The 16,650-nt window shown below is 39.8% G+C and overlaps 1 protein-coding gene across 2 annotated transcripts in view; it reads left to right on the top strand.

Annotated features, from left to right (window-relative positions):
• The window catches only part of LOC311072959 (zinc-binding protein A33-like), a 40,101-nt gene extending 24,222 nt beyond the window's left edge, over positions 1-15,879 (top strand). The window contains exons 1-6 of one of the 2 annotated variants that reach the window (XM_084098339.1): positions 1,793-1,889; positions 6,506-7,056; positions 7,307-7,360; positions 7,481-7,550; positions 14,899-14,925; positions 15,023-15,879. In XM_084098339.1, the coding sequence (XP_083954465.1) occupies positions 6,508-7,056; positions 7,307-7,360; positions 7,481-7,550; positions 14,899-14,925; positions 15,023-15,561 (1,239 nt within the window). In that variant the 5' untranslated portion in view covers positions 1,793-1,889; positions 6,506-6,507 and the 3' untranslated portion in view covers positions 15,562-15,879. Of the gene's footprint in view, positions 1-1,792; positions 1,890-6,505; positions 7,057-7,306; positions 7,361-7,480; positions 7,551-14,898; positions 14,926-15,022 lie in introns of those variants that run through there. The other variant, XM_084098340.1, reaches the window with a different exon arrangement.
• Positions 15,880-16,650: the final 771 nt, after the last annotated feature.

Raw genomic sequence — 16,650 nt, 5'->3', positions numbered from 1 at the left:
AGGCTAACGATTGCGTCACAGCCACGCGACTCTCTGTCGCACAGTAAGAAATTACCGTATGGACCGGAGGAGAAGCTCGCGGGCAATCGGGAGGACCTGGAGGCAAAATGACAAAGTAATTAATCAGAACACCTACTAAAAGTTTTTCCTGCTCCTCGCTCATGGACAGCTCCTACTCACACTCTCCGTCTCTGCAAGTTTCGGAAGGGAATGATTTCTCTTGGCACAGCTACTAGAAGACAGACGGTTTGCTCACGTCACATCTACGTCGTCAAGCTCAGTTTGAGTCTGCGCAGTACGCTGGACCCCCAGGAAGTAAGAGTTTCTAATGGGCTTCACTTTGTCTCCGTTGAATCCAATGGGGTCGCTGTGTCCATTTCTTTTACTGTCTATGGGTAGAATTGGTAAAAAAAATGTTTAAGGTGTAGCTTAGCAAATGTGTATTTGCATGCATGTATCTATAAAGGAATTTTGACTTGTCAGAATGTTAATTCCAGATATCTATCCAGACATCCAGATAATCATGTTAATTCCAGATATCTACATTGAAATTCTAGTCACAAAGCTAAATGCAGATATCTCCAAAGAAAGGTCTTCCTAGTCAAAAATCAGTTTGAGATATCCATAATTAAATTGCAGATATCTTCAAATGAGATTTGACTAGGAATAATTAAAATTCAAGATATCTCTTACTATGTTTTGCCAAGTCAAAAATCCAATTCAAGATATCTACAATTGTAATTTGACTAGGAATAAATTACTTTCAGACATCCTCAAATGTATTTTGAATATCTTTAAAAATTATAAATTAAAGATATCTTCAATTTGATTATGACTAGTCAAAAACCAGTTAGAGATATCTTGAATTATAATTTTTACTAGTAATAATTCAGTTAGAGATTTAATTATCACTAGTAAAATTGTAATTCGAGATATCTCTATATAGAAATATGCTTAGTACAAAATCAATTATAGATATCTTTAATTACAATTTGTACTAGTCAAAACTCATTTGAAGATATCAGGAAATATTTTCCAATGGAAGTCAATTTAAGAATATGACTAGTCATAATCACATTGTAGATACAGTACCTACAGCGAGGTGAAGGGTAGGGACCCGACTCGGGAGGCATAGCGTCTGAGTAGTGGGGTCTGAGTGTCCGGTCTCAACAGTGTCGCCGAAAAGGCCGTCTCGTGAGATGGGAACATCGAGAAAGCAAACGTTGGCGATATCTCGCACCACTGCAAGGTTTAGCCAGGGGGCACTTCTGGACCACCAGGGTGGACATCGTCTGGCCGAACGCTGTGACTTTAATCACAGTCAGTCACCATATGCAGCTCAACCTGACTCAGAACTACCGTGAATTATGAGTGTTTTGGCCGTCACATGCAGGGAAGAGGCGGTCTACAGCAGCACTGCAGCCCCACCATTGAGGGTAGTGAGAGAAGAAACACTTTTTCTGCAGATTTAGGCATATTTGGCTTGCCATATTGGCGGCAATAGTTTACACTTGAAGATGATTGGTCTCCCTGGCGTAATCCCAATTTTGTCGGTCTAACACACGTGACGTCGAGAGTGACCGACTGAAAAGGGAACACAGAAGATTTCACTGTGAAACATGTTTAGCGTGTCGTTTCTATCAAGCTGCAATTGTGTAAACTGTGATACATAAATGTGATAAAATGAGAATATAAACTTGATATTCTAAAACTTTCTTACACTTTTACAATCTCAGCAGAACTGTTCCATATTCATGATTATGGGCGGAGCTATAGCATCACTGCAAGTGTGTAAAGACTTAAGTGAAAGTGAAGCTGGAGTCTTCATCAAACAGCATTTCATTTCAGAAACTCTGAAATCAACGACCAGATCTAATATTCACTCTCAGGTAAGTGATGGAAATGTAAGAGATAGTTCAGTAGATTCATGTACTGTATGTCTTTTTTTTTTTTTTTGGCTGTTAATCAAAGTTTGATTATTTGTGGTCATGTCACACTTAAGTGACTTTAGAAACAGGAAGTACTTGAATTGGCGGCAGAATGAACATATATTCAAAAAATATGTCTTCTCTAGTAAAAGTCACGTATTTTAACCCTCTACAGCACAGTGTTGAAAGTTTTCTTAAGCCCTATGTTCAGTACTATATGTTTCTATAAAAGATTGCAACCATTTAGAATGATCAAAAAATAATCAAAGAGCAGTGTAATAAGGTGTGGGAGTCGAGCAGCATTTGAAAGCAGGATTTCCTTTCTGACACATAGAGCACATGGTGTGAAAAGAAAATATGATTATTTGCTTTAGTAATCTTATTTAAAATGACATGAACTGTACATAAAAACATGTGTGTGAATGAAGTTGTAGAGAAGGTTTTATGAAGTTTTTTATTTTATTTTGCATGTTCAGAAATTTCGTGCTAAACAGCACAAGACAAAACATGACATGAAAGCATGCGGCCGATGTAAACACGAACAACACACAACAACAACACAACAACAGAACACAACAACACGGCCAGAGCGAACTCGAAACCATATGCTCACACGACAAGACAGAGCACACGAGAGCAAGCGAAATCTATGGGAGGCCGTATGGGACGAAACACATTGAAAACACTTGCATGTTCACATTAGACTTGTACAGACATTTGAAACACTTGCAGCACACACTGAAACCAAGCGGCAACATTCTGATCTGAAAAATGAAGCCTACCCGGAAGTGCGAAAAACTGCAATACATCGAAAATCCGCTAGAGGAAGGTCCCAAAAGGGAGCAAATGTCCATAGCCCCCATGTTAAAATGTCCGTTTTCACAGCATAAATTCATGTTTTTACAGGTTGGTCCCATGGACTTTTATTGTATTTTTCAATAGGTTCCGAGTGCCTGACAACCATGAGGGCTGTGAATTTTTTTCTAACTCGTTAGTTTAGATCGTATTTAGATATAAAATGTATGACAATAAGGGCGTGGTTAACTTTGATTGACAGCTTGATTGACAGCTGACAAGGCAGCGCCACGGAGACTGACAACATAAGAAGTGCCATTTTTTAATACAGTTGACATATAATACTACTGTTTCTGTATCATGAAATGTAGTTTTAAGAGTTTTTCAGGCGAGAATGTAGTTGTTTAAAGCTCAAATCTGTGGTTTATTTATAAAGATTTATGAAAATTGTATCCAGTTGTGAGATCCCGCGATGACCGGGCGCTCAGCGTTCATGTACCCCGCCTGAAACAGCCTTTCCTCGGCTAGTCGTTCTGAGGTTTGCCGCTGTCTCTGGCGTCTCTGTAGTGGTTAAACATGAGATATAATTCGTCTTGTCTATATCTAACGGGCGATTTTTGGTTTCGTGAATCTATAATTTGTTCCCTGGGCAATCGTTTTGGCTGAGGGGAAGTTTCATAACTTTATAAGCTATTTAACTTTACCGTTGTATGGTTAGACTAGAGCGCTGACTTTGTATGTTTGACTGAATTGTTTGCTTTATTTGTATAGCTTCTTGTAACTTTACCTTTTACTTTTATAATGGCTAATATTGATAAAAGTGAAATTTAACAAAAAGAGACTGGGTTGAGTTTTGTCATTTTAAATTTTAATACAACGAATATGATCTGTAATGTTGTTTACTGCAACATCTGTTGTTTAGTACAAACGCACATATTGCCTGGACCATATTAAAATGTTTAATATTTTTATATTATATTTAAAACGAAAAGAGGCAGGTTTGTGTTTTATATTTTGTTTTTTTATAAATAGGCAAACGTTATGTGCAGTGAATATAATCAATAAGCGTTGCCTGAACCACATTTGTGTGGCTATAATGTTTAAGATTTCTTTAAATGAAAACGAAAAGAGTTAGTGTGGTGTTTTATAACATATTTCGTTGCCTAAAATATACACAGAGATAACCGGAGTAGCAGAGCGAGCTGAGTGACGCGCGCTGCGTCAGAAGGTGGGAGGGGTTAGGATTTCCCAAGATTTTCCAAGATGGCGCCGCCCATACCCCCCATAAACGGCTTCAAACCCGTTCTTCAGAAAGTCTATGGGTGACATCACAGACGCTTTGTCCATATTTTTTACAGTCTATGACTGAAACGCTTGCGGCACACACTGAAACGCTTGCGACACACACTGAAACACTTGCGACACACACTGAAACGCTTGCGACATACACTGAAACACTTGCGACACACACTGAAACACTTGCGACACACACTGAAACACTTGCGAATTCTGGGTGGTTGCTATGATGTTGCTAGGCGGTTGCTAGGGTATTCTGAGTGGTTGCTAGGGTGTTGCTAGGCAGTTTCTAGGGTGTTCTGGGTGGTTTCTATACTGTTGCTAGGTGGTTGCTAGGGTATTCTGGGTGGTTGCTAGGGTGTTCTGAGTGGTTTAAACTTTAAACTTCAAACTAATTTAAACTTTAAACTAATTTAAACTTCAAACTACTAAATTTACTTCTTTTAAACTTATGAATTCTAAACTCATACACTTATAAACTAATTAACTTTTAAACTCATAAATTAATCAACTCTGAACTCTAAAACTCATTTAAACTTATAAACTCAAAAACTTGTACACTTATAAACTCTAAACTCATTTAAACTTATAAACTCTAAATATCTATCTATCATAAACTTCAAACTACTGTAAACTTCAAACCACTTTAAACTTCTTAAGTTTAAATCTTCCAGCTCCCAAGCAACTCCATAGCAACCAAACTTGAGTACCCTAGCAACCGTTTTGCAAGAGCTATATCTCTGCATCAGAACATCGTATAGAGACTCATGCTAGCAAACATCACTTCCAACTATAAAAACTCCATAGTAACCATCTGTGACAACTACCAACCACCTAGTAACACCAGAGCAACCGCCTTGAACAGCCTAGTAACCCCCTATAAACGCCCTAGCAACCACCCAAAATACCCTAGCAACCGCCTAGCAACACCATAGTAACCACTCAGAAAAACCCTAGCAACCGCCTAGCAACACCATAGCAACCACTCATAATACTCTAGCAACCGCCTAGCAGCACCATAGCAACCACCCAGAACATCCTAGCAACTGCCTAGCAACCACCCAGAACACCCTAGCAACCACCCAAAATACCATAGAACCCGCCTAGCAACACCATAACAACCACCCAGAACACCATAGCAACCACCTAGCAACACCCTAGCAACCACCCAGAACACCCTAGCAACCACCCAAAATACCTTAGCAACCGCCTAACAACACCCTAGCAACCACTCAGAACACCATAGCAACCACCCAGAATACCCTAGCAACCACCTAGCAACAGTATAGCATCCACCCAGAACACCCTAGCAACTGCCTAGCAACACCCTAGCAACCACTCAGAATACCCTAGCAACCGCCTAGCAACATCATAGCAACCACCCAGAATATGCAATTGTTTTAGTGTTTCAGTGTGTGTCGCAAGTGTTTAAGTGTGTTTCGCAAGTGTTTCAGTGTGTGTCGCAAGTGTTTCAGTGTGTTTCGTCCCATACGGCCTCCCATAGAAATCTCATCCTGTGTGCTCACAACAGAAAACAAACATGCGGAGCAGGGCCGTTTTTAGGCATAGGCAATCTATGGCGCCATCAGCTGGAAGCGCGTAAATGAGCGCATGTCTGGCACTTTAGCAGGGGTGTGTGTAAAGTGTGTCACAGCCACCCTGAAATATGATTGCCACCCCCCACTAGTTCTCCCAACACTATTGGTCTAGAGTCCTGTCAATCTGACAATTGCTATATGCCACTGGATCAGAGAACAGTCAATTACTGTCTGACTGTTGCATGTAAAGTTTGCGTTTGGAGCGCTCAACAACACTGTTAGATCACAGAGCTCGGTCAATGCTTTGGCAAGGTAAAGATTTGTTTTAACCACACATTAAAGCTAAATTCAAAGGCCAATTAAAAAAAAACAGGTACAGTAAAAAGTGCACAAATCCTTATTTTGTTAGAGCAGTATTTGTGGTAGTCAAGAAATCACGCTGTGAAATGGGCAGATGTAAGTTCACTAGTTTAATAGCATGATGCAGTACAAGAACATTTATAAAATGAAAGTCTGTGTTCATGCAACATATATCAGAATCAGGAAGTATTTGAACTGCAGACAGAATAAACAAAGTTGAAAATGAAAATCATAACTCTATTAAACAGAAATGACTCTTGGTGTTTACAGATGTTTATTTAGTAAGTTATTTGCTTGAAAATTACAGTTCCATATTTTCTGTGGTTTAATTTTATTTTATAAATCTTATGATGGTATTAAAATGTTGTGAAAACCTGTTACATTTGCTGTACTGGCTCCTAGTTTCTAGCTTTTTTCCCTAGTTTAGTTTCTGTATTTAGTTTCTTCAGGTTTTTTCTACAGGTATTTAACATGCAACATCCATAGCCTAATTTACTCAGTACATATAATTATCAAAATTGCTCTCTTCAGGAATGTAGAAGATATATTGACATTATTTATCTTATTACTACTTGCTTATCTTTTCAGCCATGGCGTCCTCCAGTGGTCCATCACTAAATGAGGAGCTCCAGTGCTCCATCTGTCTGGAAGTGTTCACTGATCCAGTCACCACTCCATGTGGACACAACTTCTGCAGAACCTGCCTGAGCAAGAGCTGGACGAACTCACCGATCTGCTTCTGTCCACTCTGTAAAGAAAAATTCAGCAGAAGACTTAAGCTCAAGATTAATACAACACTCAGAGAGGTTGTGCAACACTTTAAGAAGCTTAATCAAGAATCTGAAGTGTTCTGTGACTTCTGTGATGAAAGAAAGCAGAAAGCAGTGAAGACCTGCCTGACGTGTCGAAGCTCTTACTGTGAGACTCATCTGGAGCCTCATCACAGAGTCCCACGTTTAAAGGAACACAAACTCATCAATCCTGTGGAAAATCTGGATGATTATATATGCCAGAAACACGAGAGACCTTTGGAGCTGTTCTGTAGAGATGATCAGACGTGTGTTTGTCTGTCCTGCACTGAAGGAGAACACAGGACTCACAACACTGTTCCTATAGAGGAGGAGAGACGAGAGAAGAAGGTAAAGAGATAGAGACAAAACACTTTAAAAACACTGTGAAATGCATCCTAAACCAGCTAAAAGTTAATCTTCTAAAATTTTTGAGAATGCAATATGTTACCGTCAAAGCTGACAGACATGGACTAAAAGCCATATTTATAAAATTTAATTCATGGGGTCTAACATTTATTATTCAAATAAGAATTGTTTTGTCAGAAGATTGAACGCTAAATTCAGTGATAAATGTGTCTGTGTGTTTCTCTGTATGTAGATGATCCAGGACAGAATGAAGAAGATTCAAGAGATCAGAGTAGAGCTGAGAAAAGTGAGTGGAAAAAATTATTAGAATAATTTGGCTTCTTGCACTTTGAGTCACAACTTATCACAAGCTTTGCGATCTTTCTTCGAGAAGTGTTGCTTGAACTGAATCTTCGTCTTTTTGCAGACTATTGGTCTGTGTCTCCTGTTGGTAGCAACATTGATCATCTTGGCCAAACAATACACCATGAGTGAGGGTGAGTGAGTGTGTGTAAGTCCATTGGTTTAGGAGTGTGTGGTTTGGTACTTGCGGTTAAGTGTATCTTCAGCTGCTTCTAGAACGATGTGATGGTCTCAGCAGTTCGGTTGGAGGTTAAAATAAATAAATAAAGGATTTAAATTGATTTACGGGAAAGAAAGAAAAAAAAGAACAGTAAAAGAATACTGCATCATTGTAGCTCTTCGCTATTCTCTCCTGCAGCATCAATGTTCGGTCTGGATACATTAGTAAATCTGACAGTGATCTGGATGAACTCCTGTGAGAGATAAAATGGGCTAAAGAAATAGTTAAAATCTCAAAGTCCGGTGTGCACACTTCCTCCCGTACACACTATTGTGTGGCCCAGCTGTTGTAAGCAAACACACACAGTCCTCCAATGGATTTAAATGAGCTACACTCGTCTCTGTCGCTCATATTGTTGTAAACCTGGCTCTAGCCCTTTGGTTGCCCTAGGCGAGATTGAGTCCCCCCCCCACAAAAAAAATTCAAACCTCTTTTAGACAGTGTCGGTCTACATTACTACTACATTATAATATTTATAATATTAATCCCATGACAATAGTAAAACAAATGCAATGAAAAATAAAGGAAACTTTCATAATAAGTTTTGTACAAATTTCTATACTTGAAAGTAAGTACTTGGAAGTAACCCAGCGCCACCAATTAAACAAAACATAACGAGTTTTATGGGCCGTTAAGACAAAAAAACAAAAAGAAAAAAGAGATGTATCAGCCCAAAAAGCACGTCGGCCCACCGGGAATCTCCCGGTAGTCCCGATGGCCAGTACATGCCTGTGCACAATACTAAGTCAATTTATTTCGTTTGACACCTTAATGGCTGAGATGAGAAGACTTACCTCTATAATGGGCTTTCTTTTTATCTTGATTTCTTTTTCTTCCCTGTGCAGTGTGCACCAGAGAGTTTAGACCGCTTCATTTTCTATCAACGCGCCAGCACTTGCCTAACGTAACGTAACGCAATGCCCCCTCTCCCCCCGTTAGGAAATGATTGACAATAATCATCAATTCAATCTAATAATGAAATTGACAAGTAATTAAACGTATGACTGAGGGTGCGCCTTAGGATGATCACGTTTAATAAACATGTTTTATTTCGCTTGTCATTCTAATTCTATGATTAATGGGAAGTAGGCCTAGGCAGAAGAGGGCGCCCACGCTCCCAACATTTTTGTCGCCCTAGGCAATCGCCTAGTTCGCCTATAGCAATCGCCGGCCCTGCCTGTTGGCACAGGGTTGCATGATGATCTTTGATCCGAGTTTCTGTAAGGCAAACAAGGTTACTCTGTCTGAGGCTATGTCTACATTAATCCGGATAGATTTGAAAACTGAGTTTTTGTTTCAAAATACTCTCCGTCCACACTAGCGTTTTCCAAAAGTTCTCATCCACACTAGAGCTTTACGATTAATCACAATTTCCATGTAATCGCACTTAACGCGATTTTGAAATCGCAAATGCTGTGATTATTTATTATGTGCAGCTTGTCATTGATGATCGGCTCTGTAAATGCTGCTCACTCTGAAAGCACTGCGAGTTTGAGTCGCTTATAACGTGCATTTGAAAAAGCAACACGCGTCAAACATCTTTCCAAACATGAGAAGCATTTATTAACAATATTTAATAACATGCTTTTCCTCCAAACTCACCTCATAAAGACAGCTGAGCTCATCAGAAGGATGATGTGCTTCTTACACAGAATAAGGCAGTCGTGTGTTTATTAGTCATGTTTAATCAATCAAAGCGTTTCGATCTTCTGTTTATTCAGCGACAGCGATGATGCCCATAGGGATTTCCTGGAATGATGTGTGTTATAGTACTTCTGCGGCGGGTCATATTTGGCGTGTGTGTGTGAGACGCCCTCTGGTGTTCAGATGGATATTTGGTGTGTGTGTGTGAGACGCCCTCTGGTATTCAGATGGATATGTGGTGTTTGTGTGTGTGTGTGTGTGTGTGTGTGTGTGTGAGACGCCCTCTGGTGTTCAGATGGAGCATTTACTACTGATCTATTACTTTTATACTTTTACTACTTTTAATTCTACGATTTACTACTATCAGCCGTGTTGCACTGACAAACTGACAAACATAAAATAATCGCAGCGTTTGCCAAATCGCGTGTGGTTTCATGCGATAAAATTAAACACTAAATTCACCTTACAGCGCATGCGTAAACCCTCATAACAGCTCACTGAGATGATACAGACAGACATAATCAAGTAATCGCTCAATTCTTCTGGCAGGATCATTTTATTTAGCTAAATATCTCAGCATTCACTGATGTGTCCAGGTTGCACTCACTCACCATTATATGTTTGGTCTAAAACGCGACTGCTTTCATGTTTTGCTGCAGGACAGCAAATGCGAGTGAATTTTCTGTCATCTTTTCAGGACTGTGACATACAAATTGTACTTAGCCCCGCCCACAAAATTTTTAAAGGTCGGGAAGTTCGGTCTGGACTCGATCCGTTGAGGAGCTATTATGCCCGAACAAAAATTGTTCGGACCAATCAAATTGTCAGGGGCGGGCTTTATGCGATGATGGACAGATGAGCAATGGTAACGTAATCATCCACGTCATCAACGAGCGCTTGGGTTGAATTCAAATGACTGCCGCTGGAGAATTGAGATTTCACGAGTTCACGCTTACAAATAAGTCAGATAGAATAAATGCATATTTGGCGTGCTGTCTGAGGAGAGGGCTCCAGGATCAGTATTCGGCCCGAACCCAAAGTAGCCTACTCCCCCTGTATTCCTGGCTGTGGAAGAACAAGCCGATAGTGAGTGGAGGGAGGCTGAAAACTGTCAAGGAATGTTAGGTGAGTTGACAGAGTGAATATATGTTCCTCTCATGCTGATACTGATAGTGTAGACATTGTGTTTGATGACAAGTTGATTGGATTGATTATGTGAACGTGCTCCTCCCGAACTTTGTTTATGAAACATCATGTGTAGATTCCGCCATCGCGTCTGTTATAGAAGATATCGACAGCGCATTCATTTTAAAAGAGGAAAAGAGAACCGCGATCAAGGCATTTGTCGATCGGAAACATGAATGAAAACTTACTCCGTTGCTCTGATTGGTTGTAGGTCTATCCAATTGAGTGCAGAGGCATTTTCTTTCCTGGTTCGGTTGAAACACGCCCCATAATCAAAGCTCAATGGAGCAGATCAGACTCACATTCTGACTAGAATCTGAGTATGATGACGTCAGGCTATACAAATTGTGCAAAAAAATAATAATATTTTAGCAACTGTGTGAAAGTGATTAGCACATAACCGGCACAATACCAGTGTAAACATGAATATCTGTGGGCTCAATATGCGTCACATTGTAACAAGCAGAATTAGGTACTGCTCCTTTAAGGTGGAAAGCACTCTCTTATGCCGAGTTCACATTGAATGATTTTAGGCCCGATTTTCGCTCGTCGACAGGTTTTGTGAGATCGCCGACAAATGCTCAAAATCACAGGCAAATCAGTGCTCGTTCACACGAGTGACAATCATACAGTGTGAATTATCAAAGATGCGATCTGAGAGAATCACCGACGCCCGTGAGATATTTGCCATGCTAAATATCTGGACCCGTCTGCGATTAAAAATCCTGCTGTGTGTTCTGACTGAAAACTACATCTGCGAAGACCTACAGCCAATGAGAGCAATACAGGGCAGCAGGAAGTTCAGGGAGGAGTAATAGACCAGAATATCAGTATTTTAATATATATATTTACCATTTTATCAAACAGAAATAAAGCACAAACATTTGCTTGACCAGCAGCAACAGTAGCAAATTGCAAAGAAAAAAAACATTGCAAAATGATTTCACGAGTTCACACTTACAAATAAGTCAGATAGAATAAATGCGTATTTGGCGTGCTGTCCGAGGAGAGGCTCCGGGATCAGTATTCGGCCCGAACCCAAAGTACTCCCCCCGTATTCCAGGCTGTGGAAGAACAAGCCGAGAGTGAGTGGAGGGATGCTGGAAACTGTCAAGGAATGTTAGGTGAGTTGACAGAGTGAATAAATATATGCTTCCTCTCATGCTGATAGTGATAGGGTAGACATGTTAATAGTTTGATGACAAGTTGATGGATTGATTATTTGAATGTGCTCCTCCCGAACTTTGTTTATGAAACATTTATTTACCCCCAACTCTCTTTGCAGAAACACAGTCCTTGCTCCCCTCGTCTCGCCAACCATTTCCTCCAGCATAATCTTTTTTTCTTCTTCTCCTTTTCACTGCAAATCAGCGCACAGACAATTTGGATCGCAACCTTCTAGCAGGCTATCATTTTTAATAACAATTTCAGTCTCGCACATGTGTGATCTTGTGTTATTTCCTTATCACTTCTCACGTGTGTTTGGTTGTGAAATGTAGTTTGCGGACCAGACAGAAGTTGTCGGTGATTCTTTCTTTTGAAAAGTCATGCAGTGTGAAACCCTCTTTTGCCGATCCATCATGCAGTGTGAAAAAAACATCTTTGAAAAGACTACTTTGTTCCCAGGCGTGAATGTCGTAAGGCAAAATAATACCATAGTAGTGTGAAATTCATGGCAGAGTTCAGGGTAAAATACCGTTTCCAGCAAGTGTAAAAACCCAAAAATGAAAATTCTGTCAGTAATTAATCACCCTCATGTTGTTCCAACCATGCAAGTCTTTCGTTCATCTTCGGATCACAAATTAAGATATTTTTGATGAAATCTGAGAGTTGTCTCACTCCTCCATAGGCTTTCAGAGGGACCCAAACTCGCCGGCCCAGAATAGTTGTTAAAATGATGACGTGACGAAAAATAATATTTTAATTCAATTCGGGCGGGTGGTGGGCAGTTGAACCAATCAAATGTAAAATATTATGTATACAGCAATCAGGCGGGTGGGTGGGTGCGTTTTTGAAAATTTGTCAAAAAACGTTGGTGCGGATGGATGGCGGACGGATGATGAGTTTTGTGATGCGGTTGTGGATGAAATAATAGCCCATCCGCGCATCTCTAGTTCGGGTACCCGACGGGTGACCCGCAAATTTTGCTCAAACGGGTGAAAAATATCCAACTGTGTCGGATACGGGTGCGGGTCGGGTCGGGTCGGACACGGGTCTAAACACGGGTTTAAAACAATCACATGCAAACGTAAAATATATGCATATTTTTAGGAACACATCTACAAAAATATTCCTGTATTTCAAGTTGATAAAATAATTTAAAATCCACATCAGTTTATTTGTGCCCACGCGCCACGCCCTCCCAGGAATCTATAACGTTACCTACTTTCAGTTTTAAAAATTCATCATAACCGCGCGCGCGATCTGCTTGCACTGCAGTCGTCAAGATGGATGCTGAGGAGCTAGTGGAGATTGTAAAGTTGTCGACAATACGTCATCAAAAGTCAAGTCCAGTGTGTGGGAGAAATTTGGAGTTATCTGAAGAAAACAATATTGTGAAAGGCTTTGCTGCATGCATTTTCGTGTTGGATTACAGCCGCAAATGTGGAACTTCATTCGCTGAGGAAGCACGCAGATAACTGGTAACAAACCAAGCAGTTCTATCGAACAGTATTTTTCAAATGTAACACTGTTCAGTATGTGTGGAGTGCAAGGCGTGTTTGAACCCAAAATTGTCTGATGTAGGGTAGACGAAACTGCGTGCCAGATATAGTGTTGTAGCCGCGTCTGTTAGGTTACTCAGTTTTGTGGCAACGTTAGCCATGTTCTTCATGTACCGGCCTTTTGACAGCTTCGGCTGAAGTTGTCCTTGTGTTAATTGTGGTTATAACTTCTGTATGACCTGGCAATAATTGTAATTGTGTCTATAATGTGATTGGCTAAACTGATTTTATTTCGGGTGTGGGTCGGGTGTCGGTTCTATTTTAAGCGGGTCGGGTCGGGTGCGGATTTTAATTAGTGCTGTTGACGGATAACGGGTCGGATGCGGTTTGAAGCACTGCGGGTACGGGCGGGAGCGGATTTACAAAATCGGACCTGTGCATCATCGAGACCTAAATCACAATAAGTGTCGAATTCAATAGCTTACATACAGTGCGCGTCTTCCTCTGCTTATAAACAGACCGTTTTGCGCTTCCGGCAATGTCGGGACGTCATCTTGTACAGTAGATGGCGCTAATACTCCCAAGGAGTGAGCAGCCAGTAACAAGAAGTAGTAGAAGAAGAACGCCGTAATCTCAGTTCTCGCGCATGCGTCCTGGCGCTCCCGTGAACTCTCGTCAGAGGCCCACATTGAAGAACACTAATAGTTGGATAAAGTCGTTATTTTTGTTGTTTTTCCACACAAAAAGTATTGTCGTTGCATGATAAACTTAATGTAGAGCCACTGTAGTCACTTGGACTATTTTAACAATGTTTTTAATAACTATTCTGGGTCGGTGAGTTTGGGTCCCTCTGAAAGCCTATGGAGGAGTGAGACAACTCTCAGATTTCATCAAAAATATCTTAATTTGTGATCCGAAGATGAACGAAAGACTTGCATGGTTGGAACAACATGAGGGTGATTAATTACTGACAGAATTTTCATTTTTGGGTGAACTAACCCTTTAAAGTCCAACTGAAATCAAAATTGACGCTATTTACTTTGTTAGTGCATATTACTAGTCTTGTGGTGAACAATTAATCCGTGCAAGTTAAAACACAGAAAAAAATTGTTTGCCGTCGTAATCTTTAATCAAAGTCTGAAAAGTTACTTCCGGTCTGGAATGGCGTCCCTTCTCTGATGACGTAGGTTTGAGGACTTGGTTTGGGAAACGCTTAACCACTCCCCTCAAACCGTTAGTCTGTAATGAGTGAGAGATGGAGAGGAGGAGCGCTAGAGTAAAACCCTGCCCTCTGTTCAATATTCCGTTTCACTGGGAAATACGTCACAACACTGGAGAAAAGTCGTTTGCAACTTCCGGTTCACGCAGACTTTAAGATCTCACACGAGCAAACAAAACACACGCGGTGAGCACAGAGATCCCGTCACTGACACACAACCAGAAGTCTGACTATAAAATAAACTGTCTAAAAGGTTTCCTCACTTCACAAGGACAATATAGACAGCAAAAATAACTCTTTTTTTACACTGAATAATTATTATTACAGCTTTAATAAAAATACAACTTGACATTTCTGCTTTTAAACCCTCTGTTATGATTGTCTCATAGACCTCCATCGTACGTATATTTACTGCAATAACATTCTGCATTTTGTTTTACAAACTGATGGACGATCAACATTTCCATGATGCTGCCAGTAGAGAAACTCACTGTTAACCTGAAATTACTGCTATGAATAATTCATCATTATATTGTCATCTGTGTCCACAGAGTTGGAGTTTGTGCAGAAGTTTGCAGGTACAGTGTGACTGACACAGATACACTCACAGTACTTTTGTTTATAATGTACACATGAAAATGTTTGTTCTGATTGATAATGTCTGATCTCTCTCAGTGGATGTGACTCTGGATCCTGATACGGCTCATCCATATCTCATCCTGTCTGATGATGGAAAACAAGTCAGTCATGGAGACGTTAAGCAGGACGTCCCAGAAAACCCAAAGAGATTTAATATCTATATCAATATTCTGGCAAAGCAGGGATTCAGTTCAGGGAGATTTTACTATGAGGTGCAGGTGAAGGGAAAAACTAGGTGGAGTTTAGGAGTGGCCAGAGAATCCATTAACAGGAAGGGGAGGATCCCACTGAGTCCTAAGGATGGATACTGGACTGTGGCTCTGAGGAATGAGAATCAATATAAAGCTTGTGAACGTCCACCTGTCTCTTTATCTCTGAGAGTGAAACCTGAGAAGGTTGGTGTGTTTGTGGATTATGAGGAGGGTCTGGTCTCTTTTTATGACGTGGAGTCCAGATCTCATATCTACTCTTTCACTGGTCAGACTTTCACTGACAAACTCTATCCATATTTCAGCCCATGCCTTTATGATAAAGGTAAAAACTCAAACCCACTGATCATCACTCCTGTCAGATGAAACGAACAAAATAACTTAAAATCTCAAAAGATTAACTGTGGATGTGCTGTTTTTAGAATATGTAAATAAAAACCAAAAATAAATAAATAAATAAATTGCACTAACCACAATCAAGAAGATTTTACTTACAATTATTAAGAAAATGAATATGTGATATAAGTGAAAAAAAGAAATGTATATTCAGATCCTTAAAAATCAGTCACTGACAAAACATCAACTATAAGGAAATATTTGTGAGTTATATATACGTGTAAATGGAAATTTGTTACACATCTATTTCTTTTGTCTTACATTAATACTTTTACATAATTTGATTTCATATTATATTGTGAAATTCAACATAATGCTAAATTTCCAAACTTTCCAGAGTGTTTCTACATGTTATTTGGTAAGGAAATTAAAGGGATAGTTCACCCAAAAATGAAAATGCTGTCATCATTTACTCACCCTCATGTTGTTCCAACCCTGTATGAGTTTCTTTCTTCTTCTGAACACAAAAGAAGATATTTTAAAGAAGGTTGGTAATTAAACAGTTGCTGGTCCCCATTGACTTCCATAGTATTTTTTTTTCCTACTATGGAAGTCAATGGGGACCATCAGTACTTTTTTCAAAATATCTTTCTTCAAAATATCTTCTTTTGTGTTCAGCAGAAGAAAGAAAGTCATACCGGTTTGGAACAACATGAGGGTGAGTAAATGAGGACAGCATTTTCATTTTTGGGTGAACTATCCCTTTAAGCCATTTTCTTCTCTCCAGCTGTAAACATTGAATTACTTGTGAAATGTTGAAATGTTGAGGTTCTTCGTTCATGTAAATAAAGACACGTGTTCAATTCTATAACTGATATGGGAGAGCGGGGCACAACCGAACACTCTCTGACTTTCTCAGTTTGTGTAAATCCACTTGGGGTTCAGAGAATTATTTTTTTTACCCACATTAATTTCCCACACGTCTAGTACAATTATGTGGTTTTGTATCATTAATACAGTGTAAACTCTTTTCTTGTTTTACCCCGAAAGAGTGGAAGTGAAATGTGACAACATGCCCCATAGTAACATGACCATATGACAGATTACAAATTTATCAGA

Source organism: Abramis brama (genome assembly GCF_963993115.1).
Source record: "Abramis brama genome assembly, chromosome: 22".
NCBI classification, from domain to species: domain Eukaryota; kingdom Metazoa; phylum Chordata; class Actinopteri; order Cypriniformes; family Leuciscidae; genus Abramis; species Abramis brama.
This window is presented reverse-complemented; position numbering and strand designations above follow the sequence as displayed.